The 24,842-nt window shown below is 45.1% G+C and overlaps 1 protein-coding gene across 1 annotated transcript in view; it reads right to left on the reverse strand.

The window, feature by feature from the left end:
* Positions 1-24,842, reverse strand: part of LOC127688027 (uncharacterized) — an 83,546-nt gene that overhangs the window by 44,967 nt on the left and 13,737 nt on the right. The window contains exon 2 of the mRNA XM_052186768.1: positions 23,882-24,269. Within this exon, the coding sequence (XP_052042728.1) occupies positions 23,882-24,269 (388 nt within the window). The remainder of the gene's footprint in view (positions 1-23,881; positions 24,270-24,842) is intronic.

The raw sequence follows: 24,842 nt of genomic DNA on the forward strand, positions 1-24,842 counted from the left end.
TTACACTGCTTAAACCTGCAAGTTCTGCCAGCTTAGGAAACTCGTGAAACAAAAAAAAAATCAATGACAAATTAATAATCACACCAAACCACCAAATTTCTGAGTAGCAGATTCACAAGTGGCTTCTTCTTGTTGAAAGAGCATGTTGTTTCTACAGAAAAACAAAGGCAGACAGGAGGCTGACATGCGGACACTTTGTCTCATCCGTTTGTGGCTCGGAAAGATTGGGCATCTGTTTGCCTCACTGCTGGGAATCACAATGAAGCAGTCTGTCTTGCAGTCTTACAAATTCAAGGACTTGTAGCTTCCATGCTAGGACAGCCCTCTCCTAAAGGCATCACCAGAAGCCACACAAAGAAAGCATGGCTACCTGGCTTCCCTCACACAGTCCACCAAAAGCCCTGAAAAGGTCTTTCATTTGTCCGTGTCACGTTCTCTATTCACATAGGCCCTTCTGCATACACAACTGAGTGTCACGTTCTCTATTCACATAGGCCCTTCTGCATACACAACTGAGTGTCACGTTCTCTATTCACATAGGCCCTTCTGCATACACAACTGAGTGTCACGTTCTCTCTCTATTCACATAGACCCTTCTGCATACACAACTGAGTGTCACGTTCTCTATTCACATAGGCCCTTCTGCATACACAACTGAGTGTCACGTTCTCTATTCACATAGGCCCTTCTGCATACACAACTGAGTGTCACGTTCTCTCTCTATTCACATAGACCCTTCTGCATACACAACTGAGTGTCACGTTCTCTAGTCACATAGGCCCTTCTGCATACACAACTGAGTGTCACGTTCCCTAGTCACATAGGCCCTTCTGCATACACAACTGAGTGTCACGTTCCCTAGTCACATAGGCCCTTCTGCATACATAAGTCGTATTGCACCTACTTTTGTCGAAGAGAAATGCTGACCAGGTAGGATTTGCTTCGTCTGCTCCTCTCTCCAGTCATCTGTCTAGATAGAACAGGATGAGGAAAGCAAACTTCTCAAATAGCATTAAAGGAACCAAACACTCCTCGTCATTCCTACACCCAGGGGAGACATCACAGGGAAGCCATCAAGCTCCCAAGGGATGGCCAACAGATCAGCCCTGACACGTGCACTCGGCTCATGTCTACCATGCCCAGACATGATCTGTGCAAACAAACTGAATTGCCACTGTTCCCAGCAGGCCTTCCATCCATGCTTATATACATGATTAAACTACTGACTCCGTTTAAAAGGTACTGAGTAGAATCACTAAACAGTGGGGACAGGATCTAAGAAATATCATATGAGGTGATTTCCTCACCAAGTGAAATGCCTACCACCTAGGTAATGTAACCCAATAAATGGGTCCACAATCACGTATGTTGCTTCTTACTGATAGTAAAAGCCGGGGAGCAGGAGAGGGAGAGAGAGGGAGAGAGAGGGACAGGGAGGGGGAGAGAGGGAGAGAGAGAGAGAATGCATACCTCAACCAGAGTTCCCCAGGCATTCACAAGTGCAGGTCACATGTACTGCGACTCTGAATGAATTCCAGGGGAGAATGCCTCAGAATCAGCCCGAAGCCACAGACCCTACAGTGCTGCCACTGATGACACAGCGAGCCTCCCCTCACCTGATGTATGCACCCAGCTTAGCCTGCTTCTGTGAGGCTGGGATCAACTGAAATTAGCTTTCCAAAACCGCTTGTTTGCATACATGGCTTATCTCAAAAGAAACCAGCACAACTCGTGTGATAATTATACTTCTGTTTATGAACCTGGGCAGAGAAGACCATTGATTTTCTCATGACTTTCCATTTCAAATGACCGGTATCTTTGAACAGTCTTAGCTGTAAACATCTGGTTTTGCTGAAAAACCAGCAAAGGGAAGAGGAAGGAAGACAGGAAGGAAGTAGGGTGAGGGGTAGGTCTGGAGGGAGAAACACAAGCCCTCAAATGCCTGCTGGAACTTGACAGGTTTGCTCAGCGTCAGCATACCCTCACTTGGGAACAAGTGGTATTGTGTTAGAGGCTGTCCTAGCATTATAGGGAACTTAACAGGAATTTCCACCCTCCTTTGAATGTGGGCAACCAAAAATGTCCCAGATGTTGCCAACTATCCTTTGGGTCTTAAAATCATCCCAGTGAGTACTGAACCAGATGACATGTAAATTACAGAAACAGAAATAAGCAGACAGGGATATTCATGTAGTTTCTAACTATCTTGGCATATGATTAAAGTATTTAGACAGATGTCACTGTAATTATCCCTTCTAAAATAACTGAATAAGTAGCACGTTCAGTGACTCAATATCAGGATTAAGTCAATTACAACATCCAGAGTTAGGAGCATGTCTTGCAATTCTAGATTGGGCATACTTTGCCAATGAATGTTAGTATACTTTTAATAAAAATTTAGGAAATATATATTTATATTTAGGAATATTGTATATTACCACTATATATTTAGGAAATATACAATTAGGAAATAAAGACTTAAATTAGGATAATATATATTATTTTCTAGAAAACAAAATGTCCAAATACATGAAATGTGCCACACAGAAAGTGAGCCTCTAAGTAGACTTGGTTCCTGGGTTGGTAAGGTGCATCTGCGTAGGTTCAACCTCTTCACAACAATGAGCCACCTCAGCATTGGTTCTAGGAGAGAGGACAGAGTGGCTCAGGTCCCTTACAGAAAAAAGAGCTATGGATGTGTCCTATGCACATCTTCCTAGAATCTAGTTTAACTTCCTTCTAACTTAAGAGTTAATTTGTGTGTGTGTGTGTGTGTGTGTGTGTGTGTGTGCGTGTGTACAGCTGTTAAAATACAATGCCTAGAGAATCACACAAAAGTCTTGAGTGAGTATAGGTTAACACCATACACCCAACTGCGTACACATCAGCAGAAAATGTGCACACACACACACACACACACACACACACACACACACATACACCGATAAAGAGCCCACCGATAAAGATGGCTGTTTGCTATAGTACATGAAAGCTCTCTGAAAACACCTTGTTTGGCTTTGGAACCACACAGTGAACATAATGACTGGGTGAATGTCTGAAATCTAAAAGCAGAATGAAATAAATAAATTAGACGTTGAGTTGGTAGCATAAATACAGAGACATCATTCTGAATAACTTGGAAGACAATAATCTGGCCATGCTCCCTAGTGAGATAAATCATAAATACAAAAGTATTTTCAGCTATTTTTGGTACTCACTTGTTAGCAGTAACATTGATAGCTACTTGAAACATTTATATGTAGTATGTATAAATGAAATGTAATTATCAACCCAAGAAGTAATCACGTAAACATACCTAGTTACTATCTCCAAGAGGAAGCACATACAAATATAAAACTAAGAATTTATAATTTTAATTTTGAATTAGAAATGTCAAATGAATTTATAATATATTTCAAAACAAAAAACAAGTTTTTAAAAGTCCTTTGTCAGCTGAAAAGGCCACAATGGCCAAACAGGGGCAACAAGAGCCTCAATTCCCAATGTGGTTCCAAATTCTAGTTTAGAATTCTACCCCACCATTGCTCTTTTGAGGACTGCAGCCTTTGTATGAGGTGGGCTCCATCTGGAGGCCTCAGGCCCACTTACCTGCGACTAAGGTAACTTTAGAGCCATTGCTACCTTGCAGCTCTCACTGGCCAAAACTGGGCACTCTGAACAGGGGTCAACCTCAATGGATGAAAATACTTCAGAAGTATCTCTTCATAATTTCTGATTCTCTTTTTATTTGAGGTTATACTGCAAATAAGCCCCCTATAAAATACACATACTTCAAGTTAAAAATGTAATCACCATACCACCACAGCACACCCCACCTAGCACCTCAACACAATGCACACCTGGTTCTCCACAAAAAGTCCCACAAGAGTTCACATTCAGTAGTCAAAGTACAGTTTCTCCTGACTGTGTGTCACTTTTGTACTACCCTAAAGCCAAGAGTCAGTCCAATACTATCTGGAAGACTGTCCTCCAAAAAGCAGACATGACAGGAGGCACTGTAAAGCCACAATCATAAACTGAAATTTTTTAAGCCAAGTACAAGACTTTCCTGGGTATCTGTATGTTCATTATCCTCCAATTCTGAGTAGCAAATATGGAAGGACCACATCACCATGAATGCAGGCCCTGTCACCCAGGCTATCTATAGGGGCCACTTACATAGGCACAGACCACACACACATACACTCCTCACACACTGGAAGATATAGTCATGATTGATAACCACTCAGATCAGCTTAGATGAGCTTTAGATCTGGTCAACAGTTTCTAAGAAAAACCAGTGAGCAAATGCCAGCCTATGGGAAAGCCAAAGAATAAATTTCTCAAAATAAATCAATGAGCCCTGCCTGGAAAATTGTACTAAAAAAATCAATGGGACATTCAATTAAAATCAATGGCTTCTATTTGCATCTTGATTTGAACTATACATACATCTTTGAAGACGGTAGAGAAAATTATTACTGAAATATCAAAATATTTACAGATGACATGAATTGGCATCTGAATTCCCTTTAAAAATTACATGCAGAGATTACAAAAGAAAGAAAACTAAGTAATGCTAGCCATAACTGGTAATTGCTGACACTGGGAGATTTGTTCCAGGATTCAACTTTCAAAACTAATGCTAGATGAGATACTAATAAGCCAGAAATCTCAAGAGTCAAAGTCACCATATATTGTGACAGCCTAAAGGGCTTAAAAAAACCAAAACCAACCAAACAAAAAACTTCACCAGGCTGCAAACCACTTTCTACAACCAAAGACCAGCAGAACAAAACCAACCTAGAGCAGAGTCACAGCTGATGGTGAGGTTAAACCAGGAACCTAGAGCTTCCACGATCTCAGCCACCTGTAGCTGTAAAGGCCTAAGGCATGACTGGGCCTGGGAAGACACTAGGGAAGGTCTCAGGTGAGTCTGTGCGAAGCCATAGCACATTGTGCCTTCGCTGGCTTTGTAGAGTCAGTTTACCAGGATAAGGACAAGCCATGAAGGCTTCTCAAGGCCTCGTAATCTAAACTCCCCTCACTAAAGATAGAACAATGAGTCCTGAGACTTTATTCTCATAGTATACATAGCTGATACACAATCATTTAGTGTCCCAGAAAAGCACACTATCAGTAACAACCCAGTCATGTTTTATAAGGATCAAAGGACACCCATAGTTCAAAGGTTGTAAGAAGAATGATGCCAGTTCAATTCAGTTTTGCCTAAATTACGGAATGGGAAAATTAAAGCCCAAATCAGATCAGTTACCCCAATCAATTGTATTACAACAGGTCAACCAGAAAGTTCCTTACTGTAGAAAAGGTTGCTTTAGGAAACCTGTCAGTGCACAGTAGGAACATACAACAAGCTTCTGTGTGCAGGAATAAAGAAATATTAAGGACAGCCAAAGGACCAGAAGCAAGGACCAGCCACGGGACCACAGCTGGTACAGATGTGCTAGGACAGGGGCATTCTCTGGACTGTTTTTAAGCACTATCTACCCTTTGCTCCTGCCTGCCCATAAGACCAAGCAGAAGCTTCACTCAGGACAGGCCTTCTTTCAAGTAAGTAGAAACCATGAGCTGACAACCTTTGGGGTAGGAGAAGAACGACCCATTTCAATGACGTCACTTCCTGAGTTTGAACCCTGAAGGGAAGGATTAAAGAGCTTCAGCTCCAAGGTCTTCATTTAACAAACAAGAAAATGAAGGGGCTGGAGAGATGGCTCAGCAGTTAGGAGCACTGACTGTTTTTCCAGAAGTCCAGAGTTCAATTCCCAGCAACCACATGGTGGTTCACAACCATCTGTAATGAGATCTGATGCCCTCTTCTGGTGTCTCTAGACAGCAACAGCCTTTAAGAAAGAAAAAAAAGAAGAAGAAGAAAAGGGAAAAGAAAATGAAGGTGCAGAAGTGGTGGAGCCCAGGCCACTCCAGTCAGGGTGGCTCCCCTGTACACTAACTGCTCTTTCAGTCACATTAGCCAATATACATCCACTTATAATTCCAGAGCCCCAAAGCTTCCTGAGCTGTGGCTAGAAAAACCCTCAAGTACCACAAACTCTTACTATCTAATTCTTACCAAGTTCAAATGCCAAAAGCATGGCCTGAGAGGGTTCTATCTAGGGTTGATAAAAAGAGACTGAAATGAGGTGACTTTTAAAATCCAGTCCTGTGGTCACAGGAACAAGTGGGCAGCCATGTGGGGCACTAGCTGACTAGCCCACACCTTCTTCTGACACACCTCAGAAGTCAACACTCCAGTCAGGTGTTTCTTCTTGGCATCTGCTGGCCTTCAAGGAGGAGGCAGAGCCCAGCATCCACTGCATCCTCTGCATCCTTCTCCCTGGGTGTGCTGAGAGCAGAGGCTGGAGCCCAGGTGTTGTATAGTTCGCCCTGAGACGAAGACAGATAAGGAGTCACTCGCATGTCCTATGAATGGCTTGATCAGCTGAGGAGCACAACCTGTCTTATTTCTCAGGAAAACAGAGACTACGTTTGCGGTTCCCCTCAGGAGTGTGGAGGGAAGCAGAGGCTCTCTAGCTCTCACAGTGCCAAGGCCTAACCCTGCCAGCCTGTGATACTGAGTATGTGATACTCACCAGCCCCTGCTCTGAATCAGTCATGCAAGGTGACCTAAAAATATGTAGAGAGCAATTACACAAGCTGCAGAAGTTCAGAAGGCCCGGCACAGCCATCCAGGCAAGGAATTCTACAGCATGGACAACCAACTCCTTTCCTTCCCTTTCCTTCCCTTTCCTTTCCTTTTCCTTCCTTCCTTAATGGCTTTATTGCCTAAATTCCTTTTCTTTTCCTTTTATTGAAAATATTTTCTTTCTTCTACATGACATATCTTGATGATGGTTCCCCTCCCTCTTCCTTCTAGTTCCTCCCTTCCTGCCTCCTACTTGGATCCCCTTCAAGATGGCTCAGTGGTTTAGAGCACTGACTGCTCTTCCGAAGGTCCTGAGTTCAAATCCCAGCAACCACATGGTGGCTTACAACCATCTATAATGAGATCTGACGCCCTCTTCTGGTTTGTCTAAAGACAGCTACAATGTACTTACATATAATAATAATAATAATAATAATAATAATAAATATATGTTTAAAAAAAGAAAATTAGAAAACAAGCTTTGAAGGCAGTGGTTCTCAAGCTGTGGGCTAAGACTCCAGGGGGTGCTGACGACCCTTTCATAGTTGCCTGAGACCATCATGAATATCAGATGTTTACATTATGATTCATAGCAGTAGCAAAATTACAGTTATGAAGTAGCAACAAAAAATAATTTTATGGTTGGGGGATCACCACAGCCTGACGAACTGTAGTAAAGAGTTGCAGCATGAGAAAGGTTAAGAGCCACTGTTCTAAGGGATAACAATAACATAAAATAAGAGAAAACAAAAACTAAGACATCAGAAAAGTAAGATTTAAAAAAAAAAAAGCCCTAACAGTGCACTATGAGATGGGGAACCTCCCAATGTGCCGCTGAGGTCCTTTTGTTTTCTGTTGGCGTCTACTGCTGGGTATCCACCCTATAATTAAGAATAATTTGTTTCCCCAGTGAGATTCCCTTAGAGAAAACCAAATTTTCTTTGGGAATCTATTTTGCTAACTGCTGGAGATTGCTGCTGGGTTAAGAAGAGGAGCTTGAATCTACTTCTCCTTTCAGCCCTAAGACTCCATCTGGGGACCACCCATGCAAGTCCGCCCGGTGCATGCTGCCTTAGTCTCTGTGAGTGCATGTGTGCTGATCCTGTTGATTTAGAGGGCCTTGTGGTGTTCCATGCTGTCTGGCTCTTATACTCAAGTTTAGGGTTAGGATTAGCTGCCTCTTCAACAAGGCTCTCTGAGCCCTGAGGGGAGGAATTTGAGACATTGAGTGTAGGGCTTAGGGCTCTCTGTGTGTGTGTGTGTGTGTGTGTGTGTGTGTGTGTGTGTGTGTTCCAAAGTCTCTCTCAAGAACAGTTCCTTAAATGTCACTGTCAGGCCCACATTCTCATGTCTACAATGAGCTTTAAGAAAGAAGAAATGGTTTACTGTATCTGGGACTCACAAATCAACGTTTAATCCTTCCTGTCCTACAAAAAAAGAATCAGCAGTCTAGCAAGGGAGGCAGTCAGAATGTTAGAATGTGAAAAAGAAGTAGACTCTGCTCCCTAGCAGAAGAAATGCAAGACCATCACGGTCCTTCCCTCATTCATGCCCTCCTCTCCTCCAAGGCGAAGGCATGGCTCACGCTCACTGTAGACTTCTGTTAAGGACTGTGCCTGCACTCTGCACGTCTGTGTATGAGAGGAAAGCAGTGCTATGGCATTTCAGCTCCTCTATCACCTAGGGAGATTTCAAAAATACAAATTACCAGGGACCACTCCCAACACTAAATGTAAGTATGCGGTCAGCAGACAGTGTTTGTAGAAGACCTTCTGTACAAGCTGGTGAGGTGGGCTCATGGGCAAACGTGCTGCCACCAGACCTGAAGACCCCAGGACCCGGAACCTATGTGGTGTAAAGAGAGAACTGACAGCTGCAAGTTGTCTGTCCTCAAACCGTCCTGTGCACAACACAGCACACGGACACACATACACACACAAAATTAACTGAGAAGTATATGTTAAAAGGAGGAAGAGAACAAGAAGAAGGAAGATGACAATGGGAAGGAAGGAATGAAGGAAGGAAGGAAGGAAGGAAGGAAGGAAGGAAGGAAGGAAGGAAGGAAGGTAGGAAGGAAGGAAGGAAGGAAGGAAGGAAAGAAGGAAAGAAGGAAGGAAGGAAAGAAGGAAAGAAGGAAGGAAAGAAGGAAAGAAGGAAACAAGGAAACAAGGAAAGAAGGAAAGAAGGAAAGAAGGAAAGAAGGAAGGAAGGAAAGAAGGAAGGTAGGTGGATGGGTATTATTTAGAGAAAACCATCTTTGAGAATCCCAAGTAAAGGCCACCCAGACTGCCCTACCTGGGGATTCATCCTATAAACAGTCACCAAACCCCAACACTACGACAAGAAGCGTGTACCAAAAGGAGCATGCCATGGCTGCCTCCAGAGGGGACCTGCCAGAGCCCTACAAATACAGAGGCAGAAACTAGCAACCAACTATTGGACTGGGCTTGGGGTCTCCAATGGAGGATCTGGAGGGTGGTCTGGAGGAGCTGAAGGGGTTTACAGCCCCATGGGAAGAAGAATGACTTCAGACACCCCAAGACTCTCAGGGACTGAACCATCAACCAAGGGGTATACATGGTTCCAGCCAAAAATGCGGCAGAAGAAGGCCTTGTTGGGCATCAGTGGGAAGAGTGGTCTTTGGTCAGGTAAAGACTCAATAGAAGCCCCAACAAAGGAAACGGACTGGGGGGTGGAGAGGTGGGAATGTGTCGGGTAGAGAGGCATATACATGGAGGCAGGGGGTGGGAGGAGGGGTAGGGAATCTTTGGGCTTTTGGGAGGGGGAAAATTGAGAAAGGTTTTACCATTGGCAATGTAAATGAAGAAGATACTCAATAAAAAAAATTAATTAAAAAAAAAAAAGAGAGAGAGAATCTCAAACTACAAGGTGAGTCCTCACAGGCAAACTGCGACCCTTATCTCATGTTTCATGCCACTAGTTGACTCTCACCACATCTTACTGCTCCTGTTAGGACTTCATCTTGCAAGAAAATCATTGCCAACATTAAGACTCGATATTTTCTCAGATGAAAAGAACTCCCTTACCCAAAGAAACAAGGCTTTCTCCTTACATGAATGTTTGGGAGACACCTGGCCTCTCACTGTCCAGAGGTAGAAGAAGCCAGAGCTAAAGTCCTTCTTAGTCACCTGAGATATTATTGTAATAATAATTCATAACATATTCTAATAACAAAGGGTCTGTATCCATTTAGAATTCTAAAACAATGAGTGTAACTGGAATAAACAAACACTCACTGGCATGAACGAGAAAATCAAAGATTTCCTTTCCTGCCCATGATAATCTCGTCATAAACAACAGAATTAGTACAGATGGCTTTCAATTTAAAGCCCAGAGCATTCAATTACAGTGGCTGGTGGCCAAGTTAATTTAAGAATAAAGACAGGGAGTGAAACTAGAAGTGGATAAATAGCATTGAAAGAAAACAAACAATGAAACAGAAAACCCCAGGAGGAAGCACTTGAGGGAGACCAGTAAGCTCTACAGGCCAACTGCAGCATCCAGTAGCTGTAAAGCATGGTGCCATGTTGGCACGGCACCCAGATGCAGACATGTAGGACATTCTTTAAGATCTCTAGTGCTTACACAACTTGTCAAAGGGGATTGAAGATAACAGTAAACCCAGCAAAATCTGTCCCTGTAATAATTACAAGCACCAACAATTCCAGCTCAGCATAATGACTTTGACCTTTGGATGTGGTAAAAGTGACCGTACTGACAGGAGGTATGATACATTAAAGAGAGAAATTAAAGTTAGTCTTTTAGCTATCAACTATTGACACCACAGATTCCAAGAAACTGGAATTTCTGCAGGAAGTGGGCAGTGAAGCTCCCTGCCAACCATCCAGGAGAGAACTCCTGTCCCAGGAGGTTTCATTGTTCTGACAACTTTATAAGACAAACCAGGAGCCCTGGCAATGGTGGGCAAAACTGTGCCTTGGTGAAGACTGCTTAACTACACATACCTCTTGAAGTGTATTCCTATCTAAACCTTCTTGTATCAGGCCCTCAAGATAGACTCGGGGATTTCCATCTCTCTTTATGTGTTCCTTTTACCAATGTGGCCACTGAATAACTCTTTCTCTGCTTTTTTTACTACTTCTAATGTGTCCAAGTGGCCTACTAAGGATGGTGTCTGACCCCAGCCACTTAGGGTTACCAGGGTTCCTCTGTGATCTAACAACTCCTGTAAGAAAAGCAATATGCACTGAATAGAAACCAAACTTCAGATATAGAGCTTTCCCTAAACTAGCAATATGCAATAGGACCCTGGGGAGGATGGACAATGGTCATCACCTAGGGAAACCCCCAAACTAGGACACTATTGCCAGAATTATTTCAGACATGGCAGTTAAATTATAATTTAAAATATAAATTTAATAAATTCCATGAGATGTTCAACACAATAAAACTAGCTTTCTGCTAGACAGGTCGGTCCAATAGTGCAAGAGTTATTAGCTCATTTAAGAAAATGTACACTAAGATATTCAGTATGGCAGATGTGTTAATTAAATTTAAATTACATAGTCTCTCAACTTCAACTTAGGATGGGCTGACTGAGAAGCAACACCATAAATCGAAAAGCATCTGTAATCAACCCAGAGGAGTTTCAACTGTGACTGATACACTCCCCTTCCATGACCTTTGGCCTTACTTTTCACAGTGGGCTTTGTCCCACCAAAGAATGTTTTATGGGTGAGTTTTGGGGTGGTGGGTGTCGTTTAAATCAACCAATGACAGCTACAGTGTCTACATTTTCTAGCTTTTGTTTCCAATTTGCATAACCAATTAAAAGACACACATTATGAAGAACTGCCTCACTCTTCCGCCCACCCCGCACTTTCCAGTAATTCAGATAACTTTAGAAACTTCCAAAGCTCCAGTCATCACTTCTTCATCCTAGAAGCAAGAAGAGCCTCAGAAAAGAGTGCGTCCCAGCTGTGTCAGGCCTAGTGGCAGATGGAGGACAGGAAAAGTGGGAGAATAAAGAACCAGCAGAAAAACCCAGGTACATTTGTTCCAACAGACCCTGGAATGGTGTGTATCAGGGGTCTGCATGTATGATTTGATTAGAATGAGTTCAGCTTACAACATAAACGCAGATCAAAATTAAAACAAAACCGATGGCCTTATTAGCCTTCCAATCCAACCTCCTCGATAACATCAGGGAAAGGGAGCAGAGTTTTGCTCCCTGGCATGAAGAAGTCTAGCCCATAGGGACACCTTTGTGGGTAAACTTACTAGTACCCCCAGCAACTCCTAAAATGACATCTGCACCACAGCAAAACTCAAGCAGGGCTCAATGCTTTACACATCTAAGGCTCTATAAAAAGTGACAGACCTTAAACAAAAGGCATTCCTAGCTCAGGTTTGTATAGAGTCTGCAAGTCCAGGGTCAGGCTGCAGGCAGCTCCTGGTGGTTTTGTTTTTTTTTTTGTTTGTTTTTTTTTTTTTCTCATCCTGGTTCATGGTGGCCTTTTCCAGTATCCTTACATGGTACAGCAGCAAAGATCAACACTCTACTCCACAATGTTTTATTTAAGGCAGGCTCTCACTATATAGCTCTAACTAGCCTAGAACTCAAAAATCTACCAGCCTTAGTTCCAAAAGTGCCAGGATTACAGGCTTGCACCACCATGCCTAGTTAGTATGACTTCTGAAAGGCTCTAATCTCAATATCTGAGCTTCACTATTTAACTTTTGCCAAAAAGGCCCCATCTACATATAAAGCCACTCACCTCCTCCATGTGGTGAGTTTTGAGGACTCTAACATTTTGGTCCACTGCATTCACTGGTAAAGGATTCTGCAGAGGCTCTAAATGCAAGCTCAATAGAACTGGGTCTGTGCTTTACGCTCTGGTAAGCTAGTTTTGTTCAGTTTGACAAGGAAAAAAATCATCCAAGATGAGAGAGAATCAAGTAACTCGGGGCTGAGCATAAGGCAGAGAACAGCTGCCTTGTGTCCCTGCTGCATCAGCCCAGAGCAGGACGACGGAGGAGTTCAGATAAAACACCTTCCTACCACGAGTCTCTGAGCTGCTGAGGCTGGTCATGCATCAACACTTCACAATTTTAAAGGATGGTATTGGCATTCCCAATAATAGAAACAAGGGACTGAACCACAGATAGCAGAGATGTAAGATATGCTCAAGGCCAGGCTATACCTCGAGGATGGAGGTGAAAATGGTCAGAGGCATCTGGGCCGCAGCAGGAAGAAAGGAAGGAATCCAGGAGCATGGTGTGAGGGAGGCCAAGTCCACAAAAGAAAGAGCCATGAACATAGCAATGATAGATAGGAACCAGAACTCCAAATCAAACAGGAGGGAAATCAGGCCACAGCCACCACAGGCAGACATGGAGCATTGCCAAGTCTCCATGAACTGACACCTCTCAACATTTTACCAAAAGATTTTAGGTCAAATTCCCATGGCCTGTGGTTTGTCTTCATTCTTGTTCATGAATATATGGGCAAGGCTAAGCTGGGGGCTGGCTTGATAGATCACACACAGGGAGGAACAGACAAGGACCCAAGAGAAGACCAGGGCCAAGTCTAAGGCTGAGGCAAAGGCTCCAACAGAGACCTATCCTGTTTTGGCACTGACTGTGCCCAAACAAAGGGGCCTGTATTTAGAAAACCATTCACACTAGTGCTCAGGTCCTGCAGACTCCAACAAGTGGCACCTGTCTTACAGACGGTGCTACATTTGTCATTATTTCTGCGCTGGGTGCTAATAATGGACTGTTCTGTCTACAACACCAATCACAGTGCCCCAAACAAGAAGAAATCAATAAAGGGCTGGCTGGGTGAATGGATTAACTAACAACAGAGAGAAGTGCACTAGAGGGGACATTCGAAGAGGAAAGCAAGGCAGAAGACAAATGAGGAAGAATAGGAAAACAGGCATGAGTGGACACACATTTGCAGGTCTCAAGTGTATATATTTATGCCTATAGACAAATGTAGGAAGGATAAGGATAGCCCAGTTTAAGAATTCATCTGAACCAAAAATGCAGCACCACACCAACTGTAATATTTATTTGCTTCAGCACACCAGATAAAAACAGACATAGCACTTACTAAGAATTATGGATCTGGCATCCAGCCTCCAGCTAAGATGCAGAGTGACATTTGTGTGCAGTAGAGCTCTCCTAGACTAGCCTTACAAAGGACAAAAGCAAACATGCCCACATGGAGAGCAGCACAGGACTCACAGGCACCTGCGCAGACACAAGTAACACGGTTTCCACTCACCGGAAGAAGTAGCTGCTCTCCTGTGTGTATGAGGAACTCCAGCCTCTGGGCACATCTGGATTCTAACCTAGCCTGTGAGCACATCTGGGTTCTAAATCAGCCTGTGGGCTCATCTGGAGTCTAGGCCAGCATGTGGGCACATCTGGGTTCTAACCTAGCCTCTGGGCACATCTGGATTCTAACCTAGCCTGTGAGCACATCTGGGTTCTAAATCAGCCTGTGGGCTCATCTGGAGTCTAAGCCAGCATGTGGGCACATCTGGGTTCTGAGAACTCACAAGGAAACACGTAACTATGACTTTTTTTCTTGGCTGTCTTCTCGATGAGACAGTTTCAACTCTATCCTTTTGAATGGCAGTGATTTCTTTCATGCTTACCTACATGACAAACACCAGGATTACTTTCTCTTGTGTCCACAGAAATCTCAAGAAATAATATCTCCCACTGAGGTTCATTATCCAACTCCGCCTTTTTCCAAATGGATTCAAAGACTACCGCCACTCCAGGAGCCAAGTAGCACTACATACAATTACTGCCTGCTTCAAAAGACATCCTGAGGCACTGGTGGCATCCACAAGCTCCTAGCCTCACCCATGTGTCCTGGGGCTGAAATTTAGATTGCATGATTTCTGCACATTGTAAAAATGTTGAAATGGCAAACACCAAAATCACCAGTGACTTGCAAACACTCAGGACCTGAGATAGCAGCTGAACAGCAGGCCTGAGCAAGCAGACACACAGTTCCTCCAAAAGAACAAACTTTTTTTCCATTCTTTTGAAATGCCAGACTCTGTTGTGGGAAGCAATCAGAACTGTGGGATCTATAAACATATTTGACTTAAATGATAGTGATTATCAGAGTATATAATGGTACAAGAGAAAGACACTAATCTACATTCTAAAGACCTGAAAACTAGTTCATGAGCATACTCCTTAACCCTACACCATAGTACTAGAAAAGGCAAGCAGGAATGTCTGGCACTTTTCTCATTGCTTTGAGTACCCAGTAGAAACACATACATTGGAATTGAACATGCATGCCCCTTTCCTTACACAAAGCCAGCACTACCAGAATTAGCCTAGAGAGGCTGCTTCAAACTGTGAGAGATACACAAGTAGCTTCTCCTCCCTGGTTAACCCAGACATAGCCACTGGACAGGTTGAAACTCTACTCTCAGGAATACTGCTGTCACGGGACACAGGATGGCAAACTTCTATTAGAACTTATGAAGTCAAGGTTTTCCTTACTCAACATGACTTACATCACTGAGTTTTAGAGCATCAGTAGCATGGCACAGGTCACATAAGAAATCAGCCCCCAAGCTAACATAAGGCTCAGATGACAGTAACAAAATGGCCCTGTAATGGCTATTCCTGGTTGTCAACCTGACTATATCTGGAATGAACTACAATCCAGAATTGGAAGGCTCAGCTGTAATCCAGATCTTGAGGTTGGAAGACACAAATTTCTGACCTGGATCTTGGCATGGAGATCTTGAGGCATAGTGGTCATTAAAAGCTTAGCCCCAGGAAAGGTAGTACACGCCTTTAACCCAGAAGACTGTGCCCTGAGTTCAAGGTCAACCTGGGACAAAGCAAGGCCCAGGTCAAGGTGTATGCTGCACACCTTTAATCTTGGCCACACCTTCTGCTGAAGACCTACATTGGACATAAGAAGAAGAAGACTCACTCTTCACCTGCTTGCATTTACTTGCCAGCACATCTGTAGGAACCTCCTTCTACAGAAGACCAGCTGAATCAACTAGCCTCGTGGGACTGAGCAACTACTTGATCCTTGGAGTTCCCATTAACAGCTAACCATTGTTGGGTTAGTTGGACTACATACTGTAAGTCATCACAATAAATTCCCTCAATATAGAGAGACATTCCATAAGTGACTCGAGAGAATGCTGACTAATTCAGACCCAAACTACTGTTCTCTGAGTGCAGCAGGAAAAGGAGTTTTGTGTTATCCTGCAAACCCCCAATCTGTCTACATTTCTGTTACAAGGCAGCAATATTCAGGCAGGGGAAAAAAGACTTGACTTTCTGGAAAATTCCACTGGTGAATTCCCTTTGAGTCACAGGACATGATGGATAAGCTGGAACAGGCTACCCTGCTGTTTCCCTTTAAAAAAAAAAAAATCAAACATGAGGATTTAATTTATAGCCTTTTCCTAGGGATGGAGGGAACATGAGAAAATCTGAGCACATGCATGCAGGGCTATTACACGGTGCATTAGCTGGGTTTCCTCCTGCCTGCATATTTCATAATCCTCAGAGGAACAAGCTGAATAAAAGTCGCCATTGTTTACCCGTAAAGGCTGCCCGCCAGTGCTGCGCCCACTGAGGGAACTACTACACATCAGTACAGACTACAGTGGACAGTCTGCCACACAGGGGATGCGGGTGGCAGAAGGGTTACTTAGCCAAGGGCAGTTCCAGCTACTCTTGCTCTAAGTAAATATGCATTAGGAATTGAAAAGATGATCCAGTGGGTAAAAGCAACTGCTGCAAAAGTTTTAAAGACTTGAATTCAATCCCAGGATGGAAACGGCTGCCCTGTGCCCTCTTCACGCTGCACACCAAGCACGCTCTGTGTGAACTCAAGGGTGTCACTCAGGCCTAGCTCTGCTTTCTCCTTTCACACAAACTGCAGTCAAGCACATCTCCCTCCAGTATAGCAGCTGTGACATCTCACAGGGACACAGTGGCACAGAGGCTCGGCCTGCCAGCTCTGCTTCCTAGCCTGAAGATTTGGGCCTCCCTTCTAGTCCAACACATGGCAATAGCATCTTGCTCTACTGTTAAAATAGCTTTAGTGTCTTCACCTTGTTCCCAGTTTCAGATGTCAATTTAGGAACAAGGTGAAGACACTAAAGCCCATGCCCCCAAGAATGAGAGCAGGCGCCGCTGCCCTGGGCCTGCACAGCATGGCCCTTAACTTGTTCCTCCTCAGAGATGCTCATCCATTTTCTTAATGAGAAAACTGGGTTTGGCATAGTGTGAGGATTTCTCAAAGTGTGAGAACTGCCCAGGGGGGCAATCTGGGCCATGAGTTCAGTCCCCAGAAAGATAAGCATCCATCTAGTTCCTCAAAACTCTAAATGACATTCTCAGACCGTACCCAACTCCTGGCTGGACACAAATCTGCTCTCCTGAGAACTTCTACTATCACAGATCCCACATCAAGTATTGCCCAGCTCAGCCAGTGTCCGAAGCTAAACACACCATGAGAGGGGCAGTGTCTACATAATGTGAACAGCAAGTCTCTACGGTCCATAAAAGGCAAATTCTTTCACCCTTCATCCATGAGCAACTGACTTAAGGAATTAATTTCTTCCCCAAAGGTTCCAAAACCCACACACTCCAGTCCCTTATTTAAAACTCACCCATGTCCTCTCACAAAAACATTTAATGAGCTCTAAGAGACTTAAACCTAACACAATGTAAATGCAACAGTTATTTTACTATAGTTTAGAAGATGACAAAAATAAACTACCTGTTCATGTTTATCATGGCTATAATGTGCAAAGATCTTGTATCTATAGACTATATAGCTCAAGGTTTCCCTGCCCGTAGCAAGGGGCTGCCAGACCTGTTCCCTCCCTCCCTGAGAGCCACACACAGGCCCTCAGAGCACTTATCACTATGACCCCCAGTGGCTCCCACCTCTGTGACTCCACCCATCCTAAAAGTCTCAAGCCCAGCAGGACCAAGAAGGCAAGCCACAGTCAAAGGTGAGACATGTTGTCCTGTAACTAGCCCTAAGAGATACCAAGTTCCCTATTCAACTGTTAATAAGAATCCCCAAAACTTCATGTCTTGCCTGTGAAAAGAGGGTAGCATTGAGGGTCACAGTGTGTCACTGCTACATGGAATCAGGCACTAAGCAGTGAGGCAACCATCCCACTGAGGCCTTTATTACTAACACTGTGACCTTAGAGCCCCTGGAGAGAAGCAGATTGACCCCAGCGTTCGTGCCTGCTCAGTCTCAAGAAAGTGAAGGGTTGAGAGACAAGGCTGGTGGAATACACCTGTAAGACAGCTACTCAAGATCTCAGGGACAAGCACCTAGATCCAAGGGTATCCCAGTCAAAGTGAGGCACTGTTTCAACATAAAAAGTGAAGAGAAGGTCAGGGATAGCTCAGTGTTAGAGTGCTTGCCTGGCTTATGTAAAGACTGAGGTTCAATCCTCAGTATGGGAGGAAAACAGTAAGATGAGGAGGAAACAGGTGGTGGCCAAGGGATTAAGAACAGACATACTGACACCCCTCAGATAAAAAAGCGAATGGAGCAGGGCGGTGGTGGCACACACCTGTAATCCCAGCACTCTGGGAGGCAGAGGCAGGCAGATTTCTGAGTTAGAGGCCAGCCTGGTCTACAGAGTGAGTTCCAGGACAGCCAGGGCTACACAGAGAAACCCTGTCTCGAAAAACCAAATCCAAAAAAACAACCCTCCCCCCAAAAATGAATGAATGAATGAATGAATAATAAATAAATAAATAAGAGTTGAAGTTAAGCTATGAACAATCCCAGACAAGCTGCATGTGCCTCAGGCCACCAAAGAACACTGAAGGCCGAGAAAGAGAGGAAAGCAATGCATGGAGAAGCTAATATTCCTTAAGGAGACCCTGTGAGGATAAATATGCAAGTGTACCTCCTTTTCATGCCCAGGCAGAGCAGATGGAGAAGTGGAGGGTGCATGGCACACCCAATGCTATATACAGGTCAGCTAAAGACCAGGGAATGCCTTCAGAGAGAGCACAAGCTCGGCCAAGCCAGGCCGGGAGAAAGAAGGTAGGTAGTAAGCAGGCGACACAAGCAAAAGAAGCTGGGACTAGCATGAAAACAGCCTGGCCAGCAATCATTCAGTCTACCACAAGATGATCTGTCTAATGGTCTGGACCTAGGTGACTTTTATAATTAAAACATAAGCCTCACTGACAGAAAATGGAAAAACAAACAAGCCCTAAGTGAGCCCCAAGGTATCCTTTAGCTACTAAATAGGCCTTAAGCATTCCTGATCCAGGCCCTTGGCATTCAGTTCTGACATCACCCAAGATGTCTGAGAAAGGTGTGTTTTCCCTAAGAACCACGGCCCGTTTCAACCCATCGATTCCCAAAGTACCAGGTTCATAATTGCTCTTCTCAAAAACTCTAAGTAAGGAGTTCAGGCATGGGCAAGAACGTGTACTCCTGTTGCTTGTTAAAGACCAAACACAGCTTATAATGTTGGGCATTTAAGTAACAGGTTGGCAGAAGTGTCTAGAGCCCACGGGTCTCGGGGTGCCATGGCCAAGGCTGTGAGTGAAGGAGACTCGGCCAACTCCCATTCCACATCAGCAAAACAAGACAAGCCGTTTAGCTGAGGTATTTTTATTTCCAGTAAAAGAATTCATCTATACTGGTACAGCAACAGATTCATAAAGGTGTCTAATGTTTTTCTTCTAGCAGATAGACTGACCTTCTTCCCAATGACCCCACATTCAACCTGAAAGTCGATCGGCACAGTGAGGATCTCCTTCATGTTTACCTGCCACAGAGCAGACGCAGACAGACCAGCAACCAGCAGGAAAACCATCATCACTGACAGACTTGAGAAATGGCATTCCGTCACAGCCAAAGCACACTGGTCGGGCCATAGTCCAGTATGATGTGTCCGTCAAAGGATGGTTATGTTTAGCACAGACATGAAATGTTCCATACAAGCCAAAGGCCAGAGACGACCAGAAAAACACAGGGAAAGTGAATCAAAGAGTGTCTACAGGACGCAGAGGGGCAAAAACCCTGAAGGTCCCCTGATCTCCTTGAATTTTATTACAAAAGGGACTAGCCTCTAAGATTCAATCACCCACTCTCATTTCCATGGGGTTTTAGAATTAAAGCTGCTGCTAAAGTAAATACCACCCCTGGGCAGATGGCCTTGTGTTGTATAGGAAAGCAGGCTGAAAATGTTCCTCCACAGCCTCTGCTTCAGTTCCTGCTTCCAGGTTTCTGCCTTGAGTTCCTATCTTGACTTCCCTCAATGACAAATAAACCCTTTCTTCCCAAACTGCCTTTTTTTTTTTTTTTTTTTTTGTCATGGTGTTTTTACCCAGCAATAGAGAACCCTAAGACAGCAGCTTTTCAGTAAAATTAGTACTTTCTGCACAACTGTGAGGACGCAAGTTAGGATCTCAGCACCTGTGTAAGAACCAATACACCTGTAACTCCAGTGCTGTGGGGGGCATTGACAGGAAAATAACTAAGACCTGCTGGCTATCAGTCTAGCTGAAAATGTAAATTCAAGGTTCAGGGAGATATTCTGTCTCAAGGGAATAAGATGAAGAACAAAAGAAGAGGGATCTTTGTGCCCTCTTCTGGCCTCTGCACACATATACATATGCATGCATAATATATAAACATATAAAATCAAAATATAGGTATCAATACTGATGGTGTCAGAATAACATCAGCACCAGTAAAAATTACTAATATATATTATTTTATATATACAACAGACACACAGGAATATATAACATGCAGAGCAGCTGAGAAGTTACAAGCACTATTCAAAATTGGCTAGGGGTAGGCACACTCATCACAAGCTAACTGTCAGGAATCACTAACAGCCTTAACTGGCAATGACAGCCCTGCATACACCACCACATGCTACTCCATGCTCTGGCAAGAATAATCCATACTATATCTTATCATCAACGCTCACCCTCTTCTTCAGTCAGCAGACAAGCATCGAGCACATGGCTGCTACATTAAATCACCATTTGATTCTGGTTTTTTGTTTGTTTGGTTGGTTGGTTTTGGTTTTTCAAGACAGGGTTTCTCTGTGTAGTTCGGGCTGTCCTGGAACTCACTTTGTAGACTAGGCTGGACTCGAACTCAGAAATCCACCTGCCTCTGCCTCCCAAGTGCTGGGATTCTGGTTTCAAAGCAGCTAAGAGTCTTTACTATCATCTGGATTCAGTATGCCTGAATAAATTGAAAGGTTTGGTATGTGAAAAGCCTAGTCCTCAAACAGATGTTGGGAGACAGTGGGATGCCTAGAAGGTAGTTTTAGTGAAAGGTCAAAGAGATTGGAGGTGCTTTCCTCAGAAGGAATCACACTATTCTCATGAAGTCTGAGATCAGCTCTGCAACACTGAGTTGTTTTCAATAAGCCTGGCTCCTCCCAATCCTGGCTTTCGTTGTAACTTCCCAGTCACATGGCAGCACCTGACATGCTATCACTAGCATGGTGTTTAGTTACAATGGCTAGCCAACCAACTTCGGACTTTCAGCCTCCTGACTTAAGGTAAGAAAGACCTTTAATTCTTAATAAAGCATCTAGCCTTGGATATCCCATTGTTATAATGGAAATCAGACTAAGACAGTCCCACCAGGTAATAATCGCTAAGGTTGACATCAACATTTCTAAAGACATTATGAGGAACAGGCGTCAACTCAACAGCTAACTCAGGTCTGTGGGAGATGTCATCCAGTTTCCTAGACTAGCACAACTTTAACTTTCAAACATAAGAGAGAAAGAAAGCCAAGAGAAATGATCCTCACTTAACTGCTCTGGGTGTGCCTGGAAGGCAGACCACAACAGTCACAGTGACTTTATTACCATTTCCTTCCATTGCCACAAACCATTACTTATTACACTAAAGACACCCTGCCCCCCATCGTGGAGGAGCTGGTTCTAAGCACACCCAGGACATGAACCTGTTTGCTTAGCCAGCAGTTTAGGCAGAGAGACAGAGAGCAAGGGGACCTCAGGAGGCTGTCGTAACCATACTGCAGAGCTGTCATTTTCTGTAAGTCTCTAAGTTGCTTGCAAGTCTCCACAAGGCATCATTTCCAAAACTACAACCCTGCCACCACCATCAGCACCAGAGCCACTGATGATCAGAGGTTCACCACTGCCTTTTCTGTCCATCTGGCAGACTGGGTTGTTTCTCAGTTCAGAGGCTGAAAGCACAAGACAAGTCCATGTCTGGTGGCCACATCCTAGTTCACAAACCAGCATCCTCTCTCTGTGTTATATAACACAACGGACAAAGGCGTGAGAGAATAAATCCATTTGCTGGGACTCCACACTCAAACTCTAAACAACTCCTAAAGGTTCTCCTCTAACACCATCACCCTGCAACTAGACTCCCAACATCTGGACTGCAGAGACAAACTCTCAGCCACACAGTGATCACACTACCTGGCAACAGTTTTTCTCCATAGTCAATGGCTTTCAGGCACAGAAACTATGGAATTCATATTATTCAACATCCATTTCAACATGACAGAGGCCATGAAGAATGAGGATAAACATCAAAACTTAAATCCAAACTCCAAAGTAAAACAGCATTTTTGAAACTGTCACAATAAAACCTACCATTCTAAGACAGGCACAGGACACAAGATGTTAATCCCAGTACTGGGGAGGCAGAAGCAGATAGATCTCAGAGTTCAAGGCCAGCCTGTTCTACAGAGCAAGTTCCAGGATAGCCAGGGCTACACAGAGAAACCCTGTCTTAAAAAACAAAACAAAACAAAACAAAACAAAACAAAAAGCAAAAACCCACCATTCTGAATAGTTAATACGTACTAATTGAAAGAAAAGGGAAGGTGTATTTCATTTGGTTCCATTATGAAGGTTTCCATGTACAAAAGTTATGAGGAAACGGGCATATGAGAAAATCTGAGTATTTATAACTCTTAGGACCCAAGTAAATGTAGTATCTAAAAAGCAAAGACCTTAATATTGAAATTTTCACTTTAAAGGTTATTCAAACAGTCTATAATAATTACTCTTCTATATTTATCTTGCAACCAGAAACTTAAAGTATGCTTTCGTTTCTAACACATATAAAATATGCTTAGTTAAAATAACACCATATAAAAGACAGAAGGTGAACTAAATAAATGACCACTGACCAATGAGCTGTTTCTTTTTGGGTCAACCAAGGATCAGGCCTGTGCACCTCCAGCCCAAACTCGGACAGGTTCATCCCACACACAGACGCAAACTTGGCCTGGTTGGCCTTAAACCTGTTAGCAAAATAAGAAAAGCCAACTAAGGAGGAAACTGCCGGCCTGAATGTGCTAGGGTATCAGGGCCCACTCCACTTGGCGCCCAGCTGTGTCCCCAAGCTGTTCGCAATACTACTGTACGTCACGTCTGCAATCCATTAACCACCACCCGCGCACACCTTCTGGGAAAGTCGTTGTTGTGTATAAATATCAGCGTTTTGCAAACCAAACCTCTCCACACAATGCCAAGCTAACAGTGCTCAAAAGGGAGGTGCCATCGGGGCATTAAAAGTCACACAGCAAATTCTTGCAGAACCACTTGCTTAAATCACCCTGAATAAACTGAGGGGGCAGAGCAACTGGGGAAAACTTTGGCTGAGGAGGCTTAAGTCCTGGAAATGCGAGACCAGGCGCAGCAACTAGAATGAGGCACAAAAGCGCCCGGCGCCGCCGAGGCAAGGACCTCCTTTATGGAACGTGACAGCAGCTTTGTGCCGGATCACAAATAGTTCTAAATACTGGAAGTTCTTCCCGGCCATCGCAGCCTCCCGCTTCCTAGCGCTGTGTCCTACAGATCCCAAGCTATTCTTCCTAGGCACGCCGGCCCAGCGACCTGGCCGCGGTTCGGTCCCACGCCCGCTCGCAAGCCAGGGCTGCTAGCGTTCTCGAGGGCTGTCGGTCCTTGGTCCCCGGTGTCCGCCCGCGGAGGGCGCCCCACCCCCTATGCCAGCCGGAGGCTGAACCAGCGATGGCTCACAGGAAGGTGTGTATCCGAGGTGCTGGTGCCCGGGACGCCAGGCCGCGGCGGGGCCGAGGGCACCAGTCGGGTGCGCAGGGGTACGCGCTCCCTGGCCCTCCCCGGGCAGCCGCGACCCGCCCGCCCCTCTCTTCCAACTCTACGGACCAGCCCAAGTTTGCAGCCCCCGCCATCGCCTTACCTCGCTGCACAGTGCACGCCGAGGCCGGAGGGCAGCAGCGCAAGTCCCGGGGCTGCGGCCGCGCTGCGCCCGCCAGATGCCGCTCGTTGTCTGCACTGCTCCCTCCTCCCGCCACCAAGCGGACGCAATTGGAGCCGGCGGACCCCGCCGGCCCGGGAGCCCCGAGCCTGCCTGCAGCCGAGCCCTCCCCACCACCACCGTGGCCGCAGCCGCCGCCCGCTCGGCCGCGCGCACAGGCCTGCGTTCCGTGGCAGCGACCCTCCAGCGCAGCGCCCGCCTCCGCGCGCTCCCCGACCGCGCTCCTCCCCGACTGCCCTGGCGCCGCCCAGGGGCTGGCCCAGCCCGGCGCAGGCGGGGCCGGGGACCCACCTGGGAGTCCCGGCCAGGCCTAGGGAAAGCCCCCCCCCCCCCCGTGGGCTTCAAGCCAGAACCGCTCTAAATTAGAGTTGGGGGCATTCGGGAGGGGCTGCGAGGGAGAATGAGGTGCCACTTCCAGCCCTCGAGACCGACCGAGCAGTCTCCGCACCCCGCTGTACGTTGGATTCTTACAGCGACCTCCCTACCCCGCCCCCAAGCTTTCCCACAGCACTCTCAGCCAAACAGGCCTGGTTTCTGTCAGAAAAGTGACTTACATGAAAATGTCACTTCCTCCCAGTAATTGCTTGTGGGCATTTTCTTTATTTATTTGCCTAGCATTTATTTACTTTCCCATCCAGACACTTTTTTACTCCACCCCCCACCCCCAGCCGGGACCACTTCCTAGTGGGGGAGGAGAGGAAACCTGACCTCCGCCGTGCCTCCTCAGCACCCCGGGCAGCTTATTAGAGCCCAGGAATTCTTTAGTACAGAGGCTGAGAAAGCTTTAAAAGGAAACCTTGCTCTCCCAGCTTTTGAGTAGCAGCCAACCTGTAAGCAAACTTAGAAAGCTAGAACTCTAGATCGATGGGAAGTCCGGAATCCA

This window comes from Apodemus sylvaticus, chromosome 6 (genome assembly GCF_947179515.1).
Source record: "Apodemus sylvaticus chromosome 6, mApoSyl1.1, whole genome shotgun sequence".
NCBI classification, from domain to species: Eukaryota; Metazoa; Chordata; class Mammalia; order Rodentia; family Muridae; genus Apodemus; species Apodemus sylvaticus.